This window comes from Pelophylax lessonae (genome assembly GCF_965119305.1).
Source record: "Pelophylax lessonae genome assembly, chromosome: 3".
Lineage (NCBI taxonomy): Eukaryota > Metazoa > Chordata > Amphibia > Anura > Ranidae > Pelophylax > Pelophylax lessonae.
This window is the reverse complement of record NC_138770.1, coordinates 260,829,560-260,852,115: the sequence shown is the minus strand read 5'-3', so window position 1 is coordinate 260,852,115 and position 22,556 is coordinate 260,829,560. Positions and strand designations below refer to the sequence as shown.

General features: G+C 41.9%; 1 protein-coding gene across 1 annotated transcript in view; it reads left to right on the top strand.

Moving 5' to 3' along the window:
* The window catches only part of SERPINI2 (serpin family I member 2), a gene marked incomplete at its 5' end in the record, with an annotated part of 95,680 nt that overhangs the window by 26,385 nt on the left and 46,739 nt on the right, over nucleotides 1-22,556 (top strand). Inside the window, 2 exons of the mRNA XM_082252183.1 lie at nucleotides 1,732-1,962; nucleotides 21,717-21,911. Coding sequence (XP_082108309.1) covers nucleotides 1,732-1,962; nucleotides 21,717-21,911 — 426 coding nt within the window. The remainder of the gene's footprint in view (nucleotides 1-1,731; nucleotides 1,963-21,716; nucleotides 21,912-22,556) is intronic.

The following is a 22,556-nucleotide window of genomic DNA, read 5'->3' as shown; positions in this document are numbered from 1 at the left end:
CAGCTTTATAGAAAGTAATAGGCCAGGAGCTGAGGCGCAGCCTGGGCAGAGGGCCTACATGACTGGGGTTTGGACATACAGGCTAAAAAGAGCTAAGGGGTTAAGTAGGTGAAGGTATATATAAATATAGGACTTACCTTATTGGTGGAGGCCAGGGTGGGGCAGGGTGTGGTCTCAGGGGGTCTTCTGGGGGATGTGCTGCTTGGGCATCATTCCAGCAAAGGGACAGCACAAGGAAAGATTCTAGTGGCCCCCCCACCCCTGTTGTGTCTTCTTCTTAGGATTGAGGTTTTTCTTTGGTAAAGGTATGCTGGTGCGGGTAGTGTCAGGGCAACGGGCAGAGGTCACTGGGTTTTTGAAGGCAGGGGATGGTTACGCTCTTTGGAGAGCGAGGATCTGGGCCCATCTTCTGTATGGGTGTACCTGCCCTAATAAGTGGTGGATTTATTATTGAAGTGTTGTAAGCTGGCTGTATCGGTTGGAGGAGTTATAAAAGTTTGTCCCCGAGTCAGTGTAATTGCAGCTGGGGGCCTCAGGTGACGCAAATGGGGTGCCAGATACAGCTGGTTGGTCATTTAAGGGTGCCTTCAAAAATCTTAAGACCTATTGGAAGAGCAGGTAGATATATCAGGCTGGTTATGTATGGTATGTTTTCAATAAGAATGTGATATGGTGTAATGAAGAAAGTTGTGAATTACGTTTTTGTTAATAAAGAGGCTGCTTTGGCCATTTTAAACCCAAGTAAAGAGGTATGGTGTGTATTCATTTATTGGGGCACAGGGAAGGTATGTGGTGGTGGTTGGGTAGGCCTTGGTAGCCGTAATATTGGGAAATACCCCCAGTCAAGGAGTTTACTGTCCTCGAGTTGTACATAGTTTTGGAGTATTCCACTAAATTATTTCAGCCCCAAACCAGTTACTCAAAAAAAAAAAAAAGAAATAGTACACCTCTAGACTGTTTTTTTAGGCAAAGAGTCACTGAGATTGTGTGCCTGGCTGCAGGGCAATCTACCGGGAAAATAACCTGAGCAATTTCCAGGGACTCCTACATGGATAGCGCTAACAAGATACAGCATCTCTTATTTGAACAAAAAAAAGTGCTAATTTAATATTATTTCTTTTTTTTTAAACACACACACAAAAAAAAAAGCCGCACATGTATTGCTTCGTATTTTCCTTTGATTTCATTGCATGGTGTTTAAGATAAAGTAGAATCCAAAGGGTAAGCTGCTCACCTACATAGTATGGACAAGGATCAAACAAGTACCTTTCAAACTACTATGTATTGCCAGTTCTCTATTACATCTGAACTGCGAGATTTCCTATTAGAAGGGCACCGGTATGGACAGTTTTTCTCAGGGATTAATAAATCAACTCTTTCATCCCTTTACAGTTCAACAGAAATGCTTTTTACTGTTCTCAATTGTGGTGCTACTCCCTTAGGAGACAGAGAGAGCTAATTGTATCTCTGCTACAGTAACAAACATTATTTTGTACCGCCATATTTCTTACACAGCCAATTACCTTTAACACAAAACACTCCTCAGCTGCATTGTCACATTCTGAAAGCGGAGCAGCATTTATAGAGAGTCAGCTATATTGTGTGATGTCAACGTAAGGGGAAAAGAACTCATCCTCAATGATATGCCTTAATTCGAAAAGTTTTCCTGTACAATGTATATCATTATTTTCATCATTAAAATTTTACTAATACACAAATCTCTGTCTTCAGGTGAGGAGTTTTCGGAGCTCCAAAAGCTAGTTTCCGTCATTTCAGAAGAAAATAAAGAATTTGCATTTAATCTCGCAAATGCCCTCTACCTTCAAGAAGGCTTCCACGTGAAGGAGCAGTATCTCCATAGCAACAGGGATTTTTTCAAGAGTGAAATAAAGCTGGTGAATTTCCAAGATTTGAAAGCATCTGCCAAAATAATAAGTGCATGGGTAGAAAGACAAACAAATGGTAATCTATACATTCTGTGAAGATAAATAAATAGTAGTTTTTTTGTTCTAGGTAGGCATTTTACTTTATATGAAATAAAATAGACTTGCAAAGCTGCTTGAGCTTGAAGCAAAGCAGATTTTAGCATAGTAATACATAGTTGTTTGAGCTTTATACTACGCCTCTAGCATAATGCAAATCAAAGGGAAAAAAAATCATATACCAACCATTCAAATACTTTTTAACTGTCCTTACCGGATTAGTTGTTACTGTATTAGACCTAACATAGGAGTCTATTGGTTCAAGTGAAAAATTGCATTTTTAATGTTTTTGGATTATAGCCTATCGCAACATTCCCTGATATGAATCATAGAGACAGAGTACACTGTATAATGCAGCTTAGGGCTAAATTTACCTTTTCCAGAAAATAGTCTACGCAGTCAAGGAGCCCTAGTAGATTAAAAAAAAAACTGTTCAACTTTGTAAAATGTTCATGAATTTTCTTGTCATACCAGTAGGCCATTTGGGCCTTCCTGGAAGCTTGGCTGAAAACTACGAGATAGCATTCCCAATGTCCTGCCCTGTTGCTAGAATGTGAAAACCATTGGATGCTCACCCTCAACAATACAGAAGTGAAAACTATTTTTTAATGTCCTAGCAACAAGGTAGGCCATAGGTATTGCTAACTGGGAATTTTTCAGCTAGGCCTATAGGAATGGCAATAAAATGAATAAACATTTAACAAAGATGCACAGTTTTTAATATCTTCTGGGGCCTCTTAACCTCCCTGGCGGTATGATTCTTTTGGATTTTAGGTGCTGAAAGCGGTACCATTATTTTGCATGTAATTCTTGTGAATGAGCAGCCCAAACCAACTGTATACATTTATTATATATATATTATATATATGTATATATATATACTGTATGTATGTATACATATATTATGTATGCATATATTATATATATACGTATATATATATATATATATATATATATATATATATATAATATGTATACAGTTGGTTTGGGCTGCTCATTCACAAGAATTATATATATATATATATACGTATATATATATATATATATATATATATATATATACGTGTATATATATATATATATATATATATATATGTGTGTGTGTGTATATATATATATATATATATATATATATACTGTATATATATACTGTATATATATATATATATATATATTTACATAAAAAGTACAGTAAAACTGCAGGAAAGGGCACTGGGGGGGCAATGTAATGTGATTTTTTTTATTTTGAACGGTATCAGTGTGTTTGGTGTGTTTTACATTCAAATTTGCCGCCGGTTCCACCCCCCGGCGGACGTCACGTCACCGGAGACGGAAGCCGGGCTCGCAGACGATTGGGAGGAAGCTCTGCCGCTGCACACCGCCTGCATTCTTCGCTGGATCCCGGAGAAAAGGTAAGTAAAACCTCTACCAGGATCCAGCGATCTTCCTAGCGCTACCCAGAGTGTGACTCGGGGTTACCGCTTTTGGCTCTAAAGTCTAACCCCAAGTCACACTCGGGAATAGCACTAGGAAGGTTAAAGCAGAACCTCACCCAAAAGGGGAAGTTACACTCTTCCTCCTCCTCTCCCCTCCTCATTCACATTTGGCACATCATTTTTTTGGGGGGGAGTGGGAGCAGGTACCTGATTTTGATAGGTACATGCTTCTCCTGGTCAGATCGTTACAAAGTTCGGCCCCCTTCCTTCCTCCGTACCCTTCTGGAACACATCACAGGTTACAAAAAAGCTGCAGGACCATTCAGATTGTGCAGTGTGGCTCATGCATGGGCAGTGAGAAGCTGGCTGTGAAGCCGCACGCAGTCACAGCTTGTTGTCCACAGTTAATATGCGGCCACTGGGAACCAAAGTTTGGTGAAGAAACTGGCCGAGTGAGGACAGTGCTGGATCCTGGGACAGGTGAGTGTCTGTTTATTAAAAGTCAGCAGCTACAGTTTTTGTAGCTGTTGACTTTTTATTTTTCCACAGGTCACTGAAGCACTGCTTTACCTGCATAGCTTATTTTCTGGGACAGGTACACTTAGCCTTTTGACCACTTTATTAAAAAGAAAAAGTATAAAATTGCACTTACAATTAATTGACTTGATCAAGGCATATTGACAAAGTACAACACCCACTGGACCACCCAGTCACGTCTCCAGTTGCTGAACATTCTCTCATTGTGAAGCCAACAATGGGGAAAAAGAATTAGGCAAATTGGTTTCACTGAGGTGGACACCGGGAGAGCCAGAAAGGAGAAAGATATCCCAAGGTGGTGTAAAAGAGGGACCAAAGCTGTATATTTGGTGAAAGTTGTACCTCCACTTAAAACTGGCATGTGTTAAGGCCATGTCCTTTCCTCAGAGTCATGAATTCAGTATAACAAAATCTGATTGTTAGCTACACTGTAAAACATGTATAGTTTCCAGGTATCCCTCTTTCTGCAGGACACAATTTCCATAGTGTCCAACACTAGCCATGTTTCAGCAGAAAAGGGACAGCACATGAGTTGCAATGGCAAGTGCAATGTCCTAATTTTCCAGGAATATTGGCAACCAGGCATCGTTGTATTTGACAATAATTTAAGTATTGACCTTTTGCACTTTTGGCCATAATAAAGTGCATTTTTTTTTTTATTTTGGAGTTGTTTCTGAGCTATTCAATCCCACGTGTGCATAGTATCAATGTTTTAAAATCTTTATTTAACAAGACAGCTCCCTGAATACCATCTTTTGGCACCATGAAGTTCCAGAAGTTGCCAGGCCATTCAAGTGTGTGATATATGAAGCATATATGAGTATTGCTGTGTAGCAAGGTATAAGTGTTAGGATATGAGCGTTAAATTGATGATAGAAGACTCCAAGTCAAGATAACTGATGAGAAGTGAGCAGTGAGGGATAAGTGGTGCAGAAGAAGTGACGAGCAAGAGATGATTAATAAGAGATGAGGAGAATGGTAAGTGAGCATGATAAATGAAGGTTTCAAAGTATTGAACAAGACTACAGTAGCCGTTTTCTCAAATATATAGAAAATAGAGCAAATCTTCATGTTCTGTTATTCCTTTAAATTCACTTGCTAAAGGTTGTTTTTGAATCCGGTTGAGGTCAAGAGGTTTGTAAGTAATTTGGTCATTTTCACAATACTGGGTATCAAAATTAACAATATGATCCTCGTTTAAGGAACCTTTCAAAAAATGAACCATTTTTCCTTTAGCATCACACTTAGCCTGTGTGCAGTAACTCCACAGGTCCCATCTGTTCATTTGTATAACCTTTCACATAAGAACACGGAAAAATATCCTGGTAACCAAGTATTTCTTTCAATGCATCACTGGTCAGTGAGATAAATCGAGCCCACATGTTCTCTTCTCACAATTACAGCTAGACATTAGTACATGCTGGGAGAGTTTACTTTGCTATTTTCAAAGCTGCTATCTTTCAAAATTCTAGAACTACATCACATGTGATAAAGAAATGGCTTTAATGCTTTCTCTTTATAATGTTTCATCTACTGCATAGAGAAATGTTCATAAACAAAACTCTGTATAAAATATAGAAATAGTGCTTCTGGACAGCTGTGAGTCCTAGTTGAGAAGCAACATATATATATATATATATATATATATATATATATATATATATATATATATATAGTGAGTTTAGAAAAGAATCACCCCTCCCCCTTTAACATAATTACATTTTGTTACTTTGAAGCCTGGAATGAAGACAGACACAGTTTTTGTTTTATCCAGCTGTATTTACTCAATGCAACTTATAACATCTAAGTGAAAGATATGACACCAACATGTCAGGAAAAAAATAAATAAATCAAAGACAGAATCACTGCGTTGGAAAAAGGATCAACCCCTTGTGTCAATATTTTGTTGAACCACCTTTTGCTTTATTTACAGCCTTTAGTCTGTTGGGATATGTCTCTACTAACTTTGCATATCTAGAGTTTGTAATATTTGCCCACTCTCAGAACTGCTCAAGATCGGTAAATTTGATGGTGACCATGTGTGGACTGCAGTTGTCAAGTCATTCCACAGATTTTCAATGGGGTTTAAGTCTGGGCTCTGACTAGGCCATGCAAGGACATTCACCCTTTTCTCCTTCAACCACTGTGTGGTAACTTTTGCTGTGTGCTTTGGGTCACTGTCATATTGAAAGGTAAACCTTCTTCCCATTGACAACTTTCTGGCAGAGGGAAGCAAATTTTCCTCAATAATTTTACTTTTTTTGCCCCATCCATTTTTCCTTCTACCCTGAAGAGTGCTCCAGTCCCTGCTGTAGAGAAACACCCCCATAACAGGATATTACCACCTCCATGCTTTACTGTAGGAATTGTGTTATTTAGATGGTGAGCTGTATTGGATTTCCGCCAGACATATCTTTTAGTGCTGAGGCCAAATAATTCCATTTTAGTCTCATCTGACTATAACACATTTTTCCATGTGGCCCCAGAATCTTTAAGGTGCGTTTTGGCAAAGCTCAGTAGTGACTGCATGTGACCTTTCTTGAAGAGTGGCTTTTTTTCCTGCAACACTCCCATACAAGCCACATTTGTGGAGAATGTTTGATATTGTTGTCACACACACACAATGACCACTCTTTGTCAAAAATTCCTGCAACTGCTTCAGGGTTGCTGTAGGCCTCTTGGTAGCCTCTCTGACCAGTGTCCTGCTGGCTACATCATCCAGTTTGGAGAGATGTCCTCATCCAGGGAGGGTCTGTAATGGAATAAATACCTTCCTTATTTTAATAATATCACTGTGCTTTTAGGCATTGATAAAGCCTTTGAAATCTTTTTGTATCCATCTCCTAACTTATGACTGTCCACATCTTTATCCCGGAGATCTTGCCACCCATAGTTGATTGTTTGCTTCAGTTGCACTACCAGGGAATGAAATGCTCCAGGAAAGCTCTTTTCATGCTGAGCTAATCAAAATGATCATAGTTGAAAGTCATTGAAAGTCATTGTGACATTGAGAAGGTTATTAGCTACGCCTAATTGAGTTTACAATTCATTTTTAAATACAGCTGGATAAAACAAAAAACTGTGTCTGTCTTAATTTCAGGCTGCAAATCCACAAAACGTGATTATTTTAAAGGGGGAGATTCTTTTCTAAATCCACTGTAAATATATATATATATATATACACACAGTATCTCACAGAAGTGAGTACACCCCTCACATTTTTATAAATATTTTATTATATCTTTTCATGTGACAACACTGAAGAAATTACACTTTGCTACAATGTAAAGTAGTAAATGTACAGCTTTTATAACAGTGTAAATGTGCTGTTCCTTCAAAATAACTCAACACACAGCCATTAATGTCTAAACCGCTGGCAACAAAAGTGAGTACAACCCTAAATTAAAGTGTCCAAATTGGGCACAAAATTGTCAATATTTTGTGTAGCCACCATTATTTTACAGCACTGCCTTAATCCTCTTGGGCATGGAGTTCACCAGAGCTTCACAGTTTGCCACTAGAGTCCTCTTCCACTCCTCTATGATGACATCACATAGCTGGTGGATGTTAGAGACCTTACGCTACTCCATCTTCCATTTTAAGATGCCCCTTAGATGCTCAACAGGGTTTAGGTCTGGAAACATGCTTGGCCAGTCCATCAACTTTACCCTGAGCTTCTTTAGCAAGACAGTGGTCGTCTTGGAGGTGTGTTTTGGGTCGTTATCGTTTGGAAAACTGCCCTGCGACCCAGTCTCCGAAGAGAGGGGATCATGCTCTGCTTCAGTATGTCACAGTACATGTTGGCATTCATGGTTCCCTAAATGAACTGTAGCTCCCCAGTGCCAGCAGGACTCATGCAGTCCCAGACCATGACACTCCCACCACCATGCTTGACTGTAGGCAAGACACACTTGACGACAGCCATGCAGACCAATTTGTTGCAGTGTGTGGCGTATGCTCTGAGCTTTGACAGGCTGACCCCCCACCTCTGCAGCAATGCTGGCAGCACTCATACATCTATTTCCCAAAGACAACCTCTGGATATGATGCTGAGCACGTGCACTCAACTTCTTTGGTGGACCATGGCCAGGCCTGTTCTGAGTGGAACCTGTCCTGGTAAACCGCTGTATGGTCTTGGCTACCATGCAGCAGCTCTGTTTCAGGGTCTTGGCAAACTTCTTATAGCCTAGGCCATTTTTATGTAGAGCAACAATTCTTTTTTTCGGATCCTCAGAGATTTCTTTGCCATGAGATGCCATGTTGAACTTCCAGTGACCAGTATGAGAGTGAGAGCTATAACACCAAATTTAACACACCTGCACACCGGGGAGGGAAAATGGCTAATTGGGCCCAATTTGGACATTTTCACATAAGGGTGTACTCACTTTTGTTGCCAGCGGTTTAGACATTAATGTCTGTGTGTTGAGTTATTTTGAGGGGACCGAAAAATTTACACTGTTATACAAGCTGTACACTCACTACTTTACATTGTAGCAAAGTGTCATTTCTCCAGTGTTGTCACATGAAAAAATATAACAAAATATTTACAACAATGTGATGAGGGGTGTGTTCACTTTTGTGAGATACTGTATATATATATATATATATATATATATATATATATATATATATATGCACATATACTGTATATATAGTAAAAAAAACAATAATTAAAGTAATTGTATACACCTAACTGTGATGAAATCCTGTGGTGGTCTTAAAGTGGTTGTAAAGCTCTGACATAAAACATGAGAAAAGATTATCCTTCTATAGTGAGTACATGCTTCAATTATAAGAACTGTGATTCCTCTGCTATCTGCATGAGGCATTTTTGACTCTCTCCAAGGGACACACAGCCTGTGATTAAAAATCTTAGCTTTGCATGTTTCCCCCATGAGATTGTGTAAAGGGGGGTGTGTTCCTTCCTTTAACTTAGGTCTCAGATTACACTCAGTTCTCATCTCTGTGATGTCAGATTCCTGTCCCCTGCCTCTGGAACCTTAGAAATGCTGTGTAAATTCTGAACTTTAAATAGATGTAAGGCAGAGTTGGCTGCAGATAAACAGGTTCAATATATGTAAGAAGATTTGTTTAATCTCTGTCTATCACCTAAGGCTAATCACTTTACTGGGTAAATGTGTAAGGGTTTACAACCACATTAACTAAAATGTGTTATAATAATGTAAACAAATAAGGAGGCTATTAAGTGGCAAGTGGCAAGTTAAAAAATCTTCATTTTGAAGAATATAGAAAGATAAGGTCAGATTTATGTAACATAGGATTATGGAGCAGTTGTTGAATAAAAGTGCATATAATTCAACATTTTAGTGAAGTTAGGCAAACAACTGACCACAAGAGAAGCAGATATAGAAAAGATAGAAGGTAAAAGACACTCAATAGGATTTAAATGCAGTGTAATATAGAGGTGAATGTCATGCTAGCAAAATATTAAGGCAGTGGAAGTTGCAGTAAACTTGGTGGGACTAGGATTTACATTTTTGGTCTTGAGTTAGGAAAAATAATTCTAGAGATGTGGAAGTTGAACCTGCATGTATTGGGAGAAAATAATGATGGAGTTGTGCATTATGGTTTTAAAAAAAAAAAAAATAATAATAAAGTATTTGTGCATAAACATCCAAGGTAGTTAGAAACTGATTGAGTTGCTTGCCATTTTTATTTTTGGCTGTGCTTGGTGTGCCCGGGTGAGTTGCCATGAACATGTCTGGATTAGGGTTGAGCGAACACCTAGATGTCCGTGTTCGACGGGTTCGGCCGAACTTTAAAAAAAAGTCCGGGTCCGTGTCCCGGACTTTTACCGAACTTTTCCCGGACACCGAACCCCATTGAAGTCAATGGGGACCCGAACTTTAAGGCACTAAAATGGCTCTAAAACACCAAAGGAAAGGGCTAGAGTGCTGCAAATGGCAGCAAAACGTAATTAAGAGCATGGCAAGTGCTCTGCAAACAAATGTGGATAGGGAAATAACTTAAAACAACAAAAAAAAACAGAAAAATAAAACAATGTTCTTCTTCATCTCTGAAGGACGAGGCCCATATGGAGTAGGAGGGAGGTTAAGGTGGTGGTGGATGTGGCGGTGACATAGGCGTGCGCACAGGGTGTGCTGGGTGTGCCTGGGCACACCCTAATCACCTAGGGCACATAGCATTGCCAGTGAGGAGATGGGAAAGATCTCCCTGGGACCTGCTCTGCTCTATTTCTCCTTGCCTACAGGTACATGGCCCCGATACATTACTCTCCCTGCTGGCAAACACATGCATGTGTATTTCAACTTTGGGGTGCACACCTTAATGCAATAGGCTGCGCACACCTATGGGCGGTGTAGGTGGAAGCGGCGGTGGAGGAGGACCAGGGCCGGATTAACAGCATCATGGGCTTGGTGCTGAGGATTTTGAAGGGCCTTAGGGCCGTGCCTTGCCATGCACCCAGAGGAGGAAGGGTGCAGCCATGCATGCCTAATTCAACATGGGATGCTGTCTCTGAAGCCCATAAACACATCCATGCATCGCCAACTCTCCCTCCTTGTCCGGCCTTCACGCTGTGTGGGGAGGTTCTGAGGGTGCTGCCTGGGGAAGCGAGCATAGAAGCCAGACTTCTGTGTTTACAAGTGACAGAAGAGCGGTAACAGTGAATATGGCCAACCCGGGGCCTATATAAAAGGTAGGGGCCTGGAGCTGCAGCTCCAATAGCCCCTACATTAATCTGGCCCTGAGGAGGAGGACGAGGTAGCCAACACTGCTTCTTTTCACAAATTTTAAATGAGGGTACACCCCAAAAGAGTGAGAAAGAGCAAAAATGGAACAATGGGTGGGTAAGGTCGGTATCCATTGCTATTCTGCATAAGGTACGGAAAAGTCCCGTGGGATCCATGCCTGGTTCATTTTAATGAACGTGAGCTTGTCCACATTGTCTCTGGACAGGCGGCTGCGCTTGTCTGTTATAACGCCCCCAGCCGTGCTAAATACCCGTTCAGATAATACACTGGCTGCAGGGCACGCCAGCACCTCCAAGGCGTAAAGGGCAAGCTCAGGCCATGTGCCCAATTTGGAGACCCAGAAGTTGAAGGGGGCAGACCCGTCATTCACTACATGTAGGCGTGTGCACACATACTGCTCCACCATGTTGGTAAAATGCTGCCTCCTGCTAAGACGTTCCATCTGAGCTGCTGGTGCTGCTGTTTGTTGTGGCGTGCTGACAAAGCTTTTCCACATTTCGGCCATGCTAACCCTGCCTTCTGAGGTGCTGGCGGTGCCCTGGTTGCGTTGGCGACCTCCTCCTCCTCCTCCTCTGCCTTGTGCTTCCACTGTGGCCCCGCTGTCAGATGGGAATGCCAGCAGCATGGCGTCTACCAGCGTGCGCTTGTACTCGCGCATCTTGCGATCGCGCTCCAGTGAGTGAATTAAGGACGGTACGTTGTCCTTGTAACGGGGATCCAGCAGCGTGGCCACCCAGTAATCAGCACAAGTTAGAATGTGGGCAACTCGGCGGTCGTTGTGGAGACACTGCAGCATGTAATCGCTCATGTGTGCCAGGCTGCCCAGAGGCAACGAAAGGCTGTCCTCTGTGGGAGGTGTATGGTCCGTGTCCTCTGTATCCCCCCAGCCACGCACCAGTGATGGCCATGAGCTGGCCTGGGTGCCACCCTGCTGTGAACATGGTTCCATCTCCTCCTCCAGCTCCTCCTCCTCCTCATCCTCCTCATCCTCCAGAACTGTGCCCCTGCTGGACAATTGCGTCCCTGGCGTTTGCGTGTGCAGGAACCCACCCTCGGAGCCCCTTGCGAATGACTGCCCTGAAAGCCTTGGAAATGTTACCTCTTCATCCTCCTCCTCCTCCTCATCCTGTGCCACATCCTCTTCCATCATCGCCCGAATTGTTTTTTCAAGGAGGCATAGAAGTGGGATAGTTAAGCTGAGAACGGCGTCATTGCCACTGGCCATGTTGGTGGAGTACTCAAAACAGCGCAACAAGGCACACAGGTCTCGCATGGAGGCCCAGTTAAATTAAATAGCGGAATAGAAAATATGATCCAAAAAAAGTGTATGTATATCACACGTACACAACCACACTAGGCCCCAATTACTATTGTTTGTACCCCTAAAAGGCTAGATGAGGAGTAGGGGGAGTATGGAACAGGCAGCACCCTCAAACCTTCAGAAGTATGAGATGAACCCCAACAACTTGGAAAGGTGGATCTCTCTCACACGTACCGACACAGACTATCCCGCAATTCAATTGATCCTCAAAGGTTTTTATTGAATAGCGGAATAGGAAATATGATCAAAAAAAGTGTATGTATCTCGCACGTACACAACCACACTAGGCCCCAATTACTATTGTTTGTACCCCTAAAAGGCTAGATGAGGAGTAGGGGGGGTATGGAACAGGCAGCACCCTCAAACCTTCAGAAGTATGAGATGAACCCCAACAACTTGGAAAGGTGGATCTCTCTCACACGTACCGACACAGACTATCCCGCAATTCAATTGATCCTCAAAGGTTTTTATTGAATAGCGGAATAGGAAATATGATCAAAAAAAGTGTATGTATCTCGCACGTACACAACCACACTAGGCCCCAATTACTATTGTTTGTACCCCTAAAAGGCTAGATGAGGAGTAGGGGGGGTATGGAACAGGCAGCACCCTCAAACCTTCAGAAGTATGAGATGAACCCCAACAACTTGGAAAGGTGGATCTCTCTCACACGTACCGACACAGACTATCCCGCAATTCAATTGATCCTCAAAGGTTTTTATTGAATAGCGGAATAGGAAATATGATCAAAAAAAGTGTATGTATCTCGCACGTACACAACCACACTAGGCCCCAATTACTATTGTTTGTACCCCTAAAAGGCTAGATGAGGAGTAGGGGGGGTATGGAACAGGCAGCACCCTCAAACCTTCAGAAGTATGAGATGAACCCCAACAACTTGGAAAGGTGGATCTCTCTCACACGTACCGACACAGACTATCCCGCAATTCAATTGATCCTCAAAGGTTTTTATTGAATAGCGGAATAGGAAATATGATCAAAAAAAGTGTATGTATCTCGCACGTACACAACCACACTAGGCCCCAATTACTATTGTTTGTACCCCTAAAAGGCTAGATGAGGAGTAGGGGGGGTATGGAACAGGCAGCACCCTCAAACCTTCAGAAGTATGAGATGAACCCCAACAACTTGGAAAGGTGGATCTCTCTCACACGTACCAACACAGACTATCCCCCAATTTAACTGATCCCCAGAGGTTTTTGATTAAATAGCGGAATAGAAAATATGATCCCAAAAAAGTGTATGTATATCACACGTACACAACCACACTAGGCCCCAATTACTATTGTTTGTACCCCTAAAAGGCTAGGAGTAGGGGGAGTATGGAACAGGCAGCACCCTCAAACCTTCAGAAGTATGAGATGAACCCCAACAACTTGGAAAGGTGGATCTCTCTCACACGTACCAACACAGACTATCCCCCAATTTAACTGATCCCCAAAGGTTTTTGATTAAATAGCGGAATAGAAAATATGATCCCAAAAAAGTGTATGTATATCACACGTACACAACCACACTAGGCCCCAATTACTATTGTTTGTACCCCTAAAAGGCTAGGAGTAGGGGGAGTATGGAACAGGCAGCACCCTCAAACCTTCAGAAGTATGAGATGAACCTCAACAACTTGGAAAGGTGGATCTCTCTCACACGTACCAACACAGACTATCCCCCAATTTAACTGATCCCCAAAGGTTTTTGATTAAATAGCGGAATAGAAAATATGATCCCAAAAAAGTGTATGTATATCACACGTACACAACCACACTAGGCCCCAATTACTATTGTTTGTACCCCTAAAAGGCTAGGAGTAGGGGGAGTATGGAACAGGCAGCACCCTCAAACCTTCAGAAGTATGAGATGAACCCCAACAACTTGGAAAGGTGGATCTCTCTCACACGTACCAACACAGACTATCCCCCAATTTAACTGATCCCCAAAGGTTTTTGATTAAATAGCGGAATAGAAAATATGATCCCAAAAAAGTGTATGTATATCACACGTACACAACCACACTAGGCCCCAATTACTATTGTTTGTACCCCTAAAAGGCTAGGAGTAGGGGGAGTATGGAACAGGCAGCACCCTCAAACCTTCAGAAGTATGAGATGAACCCCAACAACTTGGAAAGGTGGATCTCTCTCACACGTACCAACACAGACTATCCCCCAATTTAACTGATCCCCAAAGGTTTTTGATTAAATAGCGGAATAGAAAATATGATCCCAAAAAAGTGTATGTATATCACACGTACACAACCACACTAGGCCCCAATTACTATTGTTTGTACCCCTAAAAGGCTAGGAGTAGGGGGAGTATGGAACAGGCAGCACCCTCAAACCTTCAGAAGTATGAGATGAACCTCAACAACTTGGAAAGGTGGATCTCTCTCACACGTACCAACACAGACTATCCCCCAATTTAACTGATCCCCAAAGGTTTTTGATTAAATAGCGGAATAGAAAATATGATCCCAAAAAAGTGTATGTATATCACACGTACACAACCACACTAGGCCCCAATTACTATTGTTTGTACCCCTAAAAGGCTAGGAGTAGGGGGAGTATGGAACAGGCAGCACCCTCAAACCTTCAGAAGTATGAGATGAACCCCAACAACTTGGAAAGGTGGATCTCTCTCACACGTACCAACACAGACTATCCCCCAATTTAACTGATCCCCAAAGGTTTTTGATTAAATAGCGGAATAGAAAATATGATCCCAAAAAAGTGTATGTATATCACACGTACACAACCACACTAGGCCCCAATTACTATTGTTTGTACCCCTAAAAGGCTAGGAGTAGGGGGAGTATGGAACAGGCAGCACCCTCAAACCTTCAGAAGTATGAGATGAACCTCAACAACTTGGAAAGGTGGATCTCTCTCACACGTACCAACACAGACTATCCCCCAATTTAACTGATCCCCAAAGGTTTTTGATTAAATAGCGGAATAGAAAATATGATCCCAAAAAAGTGTATGTATATCACACGTACACAACCACACTAGGCCCCAATTACTATTGTTTGTACCCCTAAAAGGCTAGGAGTAGGGGGAGTATGTAACAGGCAGCACCCTCAAACCTTCAGAAGTATGAGATGAACCCCAACAACTTGGAAAGGTGGATCTCTCTCACACGTACCAACACAGACTATCCCCCAATTTAACTGATCCCCAAAGGTTTTTGATTAAATAGCGGAATAGAAAATATGATCCCAAAAAAGTGTATGTATATCACACGTACACAACCACACTAGGCCCCAATTACTATTGTTTGTACCCCTAAAAGGCTAGGAGTAGGGGGAGTATGGAACAGGCAGCACCCTCAAACCTTCAGAAGTATGAGATGAACCTCAACAACTTGGAAAGGTGGATCTCTCTCACACGTACCAACACAGACTATCCCCCAATTTAACTGATCCCCAAAGGTTTTTGATTAAATAGCGGAATAGAAAATATGATCCCAAAAAAGTGTATGTATATCACACGTACACAACCACACTAGGCCCCAATTACTATTGTTTGTACCCCTAAAAGGCTAGGAGTAGGGGGAGTATGGAACAGGCAGCACCCTCAAACCTTCAGAAGTATGAGATGAACCCCAACAACTTGGAAAGGTGGATCTCTCTCACACGTACCAACACAGACTATCCCCCAATTTAACTGATCCCCAGAGGTTTTTGATTAAATAGCGGAATAGAAAATATGATCCCAAAAAAGTGTATGTATATCACACGTACACAACCACACTAGGCCCCAATTACTATTGTTTGTACCCCTAAAAGGCTAGGAGTAGGGGGAGTATGGAACAGGCAGCACCCTCAAACCTTCAGAAGTATGAGATGAACCTCAACAACTTGGAAAGGTGGATCTCTCTCACACGTACCAACACAGACTATCCCCCAATTTAACTGATCCCCAAAGGTTTTTGATTAAATAGCGGAATAGAAAATATGATCCCAAAAAAGTGTATGTATATCACACGTACACAACCACACTAGGCCCCAATTACTATTGTTTGTACCCCTAAAAGGCTAGGAGTAGGGGGAGTATGGAACAGGCAGCACCCTCAAACCTTCAGAAGTATGAGATGAACCCCAACAACTTGGAAAGGTGGATCTCTCTCACACGTACCAACACAGACTATCCCCCAATTTAACTGATCCCCAGAGGTTTTTGATTAAATAGCGGAATAGAAAATATGATCCCAAAAAAGTGTATGTATATCACACGTACACAACCACACTAGGCCCCAATTACTATTGTTTGTACCCCTAAAAGGCTAGGAGTAGGGGGAGTATGGAACAGGCAGCACCCTCAAACCTTCAGAAGTATGAGATGAACCCCAACAACTTGGAAAGGTGGATCTCTCTCACACGTACCAACACAGACTATCCCCCAATTTAACTGATCCCCAGAGGTTTTTGATTAAATAGCGGAATAGAAAATATGATCCCAAAAAAGTGTATGTATATCACACGTACACAACCACACTAGGCCCCAATTACTATTGTTTGTACCCCTAAAAGGCTAGGAGTAGGGGGAGTATGGAACAGGCAGCACCCTCAAACCTTCAGAAGTATGAGATGAACCCCAACAACTTGGAAAGGTGGATCTCTCTCACACGTACCAACACAGACTATCCCCCAATTTAACTGATCCCCAAAGGTTTTTGATTAAATAGCGGAATAGAAAATATGATCCCAAAAAAGTGTATGTATATCACACGTACACAACCACACTAGGCCCCAATTACTATTGTTTGTACCCCTAAAAGGCTAGATGAGGAGTAGGGGGAGTATGGAACAGGCAGCACCCTCAAACCTTCAGTATGAGATTGTGTTCACTGTACCCCACAAAGATTGAGTTCACTGCACCCCACAATGATTGTGTTCACTGCACCCCACAAAGATTGTGTTCACTGCACCTCACAAAGATTGTGTTCACTGTACCCCCCAAAGATTGTGTTCACTGCACCCCACAAAGATTCTGTTCACTGTACCCCACAAAGATTGTGTTCACTGCACCCCAAAAAGATTGTGTTCACTGCACCCCAAAAAGGATGTTGTTCACTGCACCGCAAAAAGGATGTTGTTCACTCCACCCCAAAAAGATTGTGTTCACTGCACCCCACAAAGATTGTGTTCACTGCACCCCAAAAAGATTGTGTTCACTGCACCCCAAAAATGATTTTGTTCACTGCACCCCAAAAAGGATTTTGTTCACTGCACCCCAAAAAGGATGTTGTTCACTCCACCCCAAAAAGATTGTGTTCACTGCACCCCAAAAAGATTGTGTTCACTGCACCCCACAAAGGATTTTGTTCACTGCACCCCAAAAAGATTGTGTTCACTGCACCCCAAAAAGGATGTTGTTCACTGCACCCCAAAAAGGATTTTGTTCACTGCACCCCAAAAAGATTGTGTTCACTGCACCCCACAAAGGATTTTGTTCACTGCACCCCACAAAGATTGTGTTCACTGCACACCAAAAAGGATTGTGTTCACTGCACCCCAAAAAGATTTTGTTCACTGCACCCCAAAAAGATTGTGTTCACTGCAGCCCAAAAAGATTGTGTTCACTGCAGCCCAAAAAGATTGTGTTCACTGCAGCCCAAAAAGATTGTGTTCACTGCAGCCCAAAAAGATTGTGTTCACTGCAGCCCAAAAAGATTGTGTTCACTGCAGCTCACACACAGAAAAATGGATGTGGATCACTGACACCTGCCTATCTCCAATCCCACACCACACAGCAATATCGATTGTAGTTTGTAGAACACAGTTTCCCTAAAATTCAGCAGACTCTGTCCCTAACAGGATTGAGAAGAGATCGTAGATCAGGATTGAGTGCAGACCCCACCCCCCACACAGCAATATCGATTGTAGTTTGTAGAAGACACTGACCCTATATAATTCAGCAGACTCTATCCCTAAAATGCCTACAACTCGCCCTGCCTAAACACTCCGACCTGTCCCTCAATTCTATCCGGACACAAATGGTTTTTTCCTGCCTATCTTTCCCTAATCAGCAGCCAGCACGTTGATGTGTGCTCTGTCCCTGAATCTAAGCAGCATAATGACGCCGCTGCGGCTGCCTCGAACTTATAAAGACTTGGTCACATGCTTCAGACGGCCAATCACAGCTACTGAGACATTTGTAGGCATGGCTGGGATGGCTTAAGGCACACCAGTTAAACGATTGTTGATTGGCTGTTGAAAGCCCGCCATGAAAAGAGCGCCAAAGCATGCAAAACCCGGAAATAAAACGACCGAACACGGATTTTTACCCGAACATACAGTAAAGTGTCCGTGTCCGTGTTCGGGTACAAAAAATCCAATTATTCGGTACGAACACGAATAATACAGTCCGTGTTCGCTCAACACTAGTCTGGATCTCTCATCTGTTGCTGTATCTAAAAGTAGTTAAACATGTTCTCAATTATTGTGATTGCTCCATGTGGGCGGTGCCAGAAGGTTGGTATAAAATTGGAAGAATGGCACGCAAAGTCCAGAGAAAGGTTGAACAGTTATTATTTTTTCGAGTTGCAGGTTAAACAAATAACAATTTGGACAACAATCGGAAATCACTAGCACTAGTAATGTGGCTGTAAGAACTGCACAAGAACACAGAAAGTAACAGTTCCAGGCACTGCTGTAGTAGCAAATGTAGTACCACTGATAGTACAAGTGCAGTAATGGTGATAGTGGAAGGCACAGAAAAGCTAGTGGTACATTGGTACTGTATATCTTCTGCTTTAATGGTGTCACACTTGCATAGCCTACATTACCAGATAAAAAGATCAGCAGTGCGCAATCTGAGTGTAGTATGTTAACAAATTTATTGTGGTGAAAAGACAAATAGCAACTCACATTGTGACAGTTAAAATCAGGCTCATCACTTAGTAAGGGATTCCAATGGAAAGTCTCACCACAGCAGGGAACCTCAGACCAAGACAGGAATACTCGATAGGTACAGATGAAGGACCAAGAGAACACAACGGGGGGACCAAACTAAGTGCAGCAATAATAGTATTGAGAAATACAGTACTTGTAAATTACATGGGAAGAAGAAATGGCACTTTTTGTATGTAATCCATGAGCGGTTAGCTCATGCATCTGGGATGGGGAGCCTCTTCCTACAACCAAGCAGCCAGGAAAGTCCAGATGTTAGGCTGGATGACAGCTTTGATGAGGAAATGCGCACTTCCCTGCTGTTGTGTGGCTGTCCATTGGAAGCCCTTACTATGTGATGAGCCTGATTTTAACTGTCACAATGTGAGTTGCCATTTGTCTTTTCACCACAATAAATATGTTAACATACTACAATAAGATTACGCACTGCTGTTCTTATCTGTTTGCCTAGAGTTACTTCAGTCTCTTCAGAAATGCTGCATCTGGTGAATTGAGATCAGCAGAGATTTACCCTGAACACTCCAATTGGACTCTATTAACCTTCTTGCTGTTCTGAATAGACCTTTATGTACACACAACACTTATTGGCCATATATTCATTGACTACTGTTTACATGACCAGAGTAGCATCTACAAGAGGGGTGGCTGAAAAGAGTAGTAGCACAAGTGACACTTGGAAGAGCTATGCAGGTCCTATGAAGTAGTACCTGAAACCTTAGGATAACAAAGCAGACAATGGTATCCTGAATCTCTCCCTTCCTCAGCAGGAACATTTCCCTCAGGCTTTTGCACTGTCCCTAGCAAGCATGATTCCTTTCCCTACTCTAGTCACTCGCAACTGCAAGCCAAATACAGTGGGGCACTGCTATGTATGAGCACGGAGGGGAGACCAGGTGTCGTACATTGGAAAAGATTGTGAAGAAATTCCAAGATTTCTTGCTTGCAAATATGGTCATTTTGCAAAGCGGCTGGATCTGAGCTTTAACTTATTACAGATCCAGGTCATCCAGGAGAGGGATTCCAGATCGCCACAGTACTACAAAGCCCAGCAGTGACCTCTCTGGCCCAGGTGGCCATAAAGCTTATAGAGGTCTTAATACCGTACGGTATCTAAGACCCACTACTTCTGGTGAGTGCATCCCCCTATTATTCCTCACGGTGACACCACAAGTACCAGCATTGGATCATTGGAGGATTCAGCACAGAGCACCTGCACTTTCCTTTATTGGCACTCAAAATGTATATGTTTTTCACCCAAGTCACATATGAACTTTTTATTTGGACTATAATTTGCACAATTTGCACTAAAGGCACATACATATGTTAATATATTCATATTTATTGTGATTTTCTTATCTATTTATTCGTTTTTATCATTACCTTCCTCTCACCCATAGCATTGATTCTACTGTGTCATCCCTTTATACTATATATTTATTTATTTATTTATTGGATTCCACATTTTCTGATTTTCACACAGTAGCACTCAGCACTTTATTCAAACGCCTACCATTTCCTAACCTTGGATACCGACAAGCCATTGTCCATCCCTGGTTCAATCCCAGCAAGCGCTTTAGTAGACCTCATTACCTTTGGGGCTTACCTTTCATGTATGAGCATTTCCCACACTTAAGAAGGCCACCAAAGTCATACAGTGTTGCAGTGTGCAATCAGACCATTGCTACCCTGGTGACACCCACAGAGTCTGCAGAGGAACAATGGTCCTCTCAACCTCCACTTCATCTGTTAAGTGACACAGCTACACAGTGACACCTACAGAATGGAGACTAAACTGCACCTGTCTGCATGTACAGTATATGTCTCAGTGTTGGCTTCCCCACTAATTTTAGTAGGAAACACATTTCTCCTAGATGGTACCTTGATGGTAAGTTTCCACATACATCAGCAAATATATGCAACTAAGACCTCTGCTTTATTTACAGTGATCCTGACCAATATTTTCTGGGCAGTGGGATTGAGTGTTTTATGCACTTTTTATAGTACTGTCCTTCCCAAATACACCTCTTCTTTAGTTATGAATTGATTGAAACCTTAAAGTCAATGAATGATTAGTGCCGGTTCACACTGGGGCGACCTGTGAGGCGACCTGGTCGCCTCACAGGTCGCCTCCCATAGGGAAGCTGCGGACCCCTTCTAATAGGAGCGACACAAGTCGCTCCGACCTAGAAAAAGGGTCCGGAGCTTCTTTGGGGCGACCCGGAGGCGACCGCCATAGACTTCAATGTTATGAAGTCCGTGGCGGCCGCTCCGAGGTAGCGGCGCGCTGCTCGCACCGCGACCTCGGAGGTCGCGGTGCGAAGTAGCGTCGCCCCTATGTGAACGGGGGCTTAATAATATGCTTTAATTTGGAATAACAATATTTACAGTTTGTGCTGCTAAGTTTTCTTTATAAATACAGCCAAGTAAAATAGTGTTTTATATGAGCTAGGTTTCATGGAATTTTGTAGTTGCTAAGGATTTTGTATGTATTCCTCTTTATTGTTATCAAGCAATTCAACTCAAAAGGATGCTGGTAAAAGCTATTAACAAAAATGTCAGAAAAATGAAATGAAAGACAAACATATTCTGAACATGTCATCTTTTTTTTCCAAATGAAAGCTACAAGTTTATAAATAATTGCCATGAGTACCATATAAAAAAACCTTCAACAAAGAGGTGCCTTTTAAAATAGGGTTTACAACTGGCTCACACAGCTCTTTTAAATAGAACAAGTTATATTTTTTAATATTTTTTTTTTTACCTTTCTTTGTACAGGAAAAATTAAACACATGTTTTCAAGTGGAGACTTTGAACCACTCACAAAACTTGTTTTGGTCAACGCTATTTATTTCAGAGGGGAATGGAAACATAAGTTTAGCCCAGATGCCACCCACCCACAAGACTTCAGAATAAAGAAAGGCAATGTAACCAAGATACCAATGATGCATCTCGAAACAGCAACAAAGATCGGTAATTCAAGTGTTCAAGAAAAAAAACATGTTCAGTATATAGTACACTTAACAAATTTTAATGTTGCCTTTAACAGATGGGACAGCAATGAAGCAGAAACACCCAAAAGCTATGATTTCTGTTTATACCAATCTGTTCAAGAACAAAATGTAACTGCCTTAGACTACCTAGCTATTAACTACGGAATCTATTCAAAATCAAGCTCAGCTTGCTGAGCTTTGATATGTTTTGCTACTATGTATGTATACAAAAAAATCCATGAAGATAGGCTTCTAGTTGGATTTGGACTCAATCAGGATTAAGAAGATCAGAGGAAGTCCAGGTAGCCCACAAATACTGTCCGGCACATCAGCTCCTTTGGTAAAAAAAAAAAAAAGAGTTATCAAACCTCTCTGGGACCGACCCTACACTGTAAACATAATATAGTGTTGATTTACTAAAGAGGTAGAGAATATTTACTTAGTATAGTTCATAAAGTGAAGTTGTGTTCACTTTGAATGTTCAGCCATATGCATGGGATTGTGCCTTGTGCATGACTGCAGTCAACGCAGCTGCACTTCATTCAATACAGGGATTTTAAAGGAAAGATAAAAAAAAATAAAACATGTTACACACTAACAAACATAAATTGAGCGCTAGGTGCCA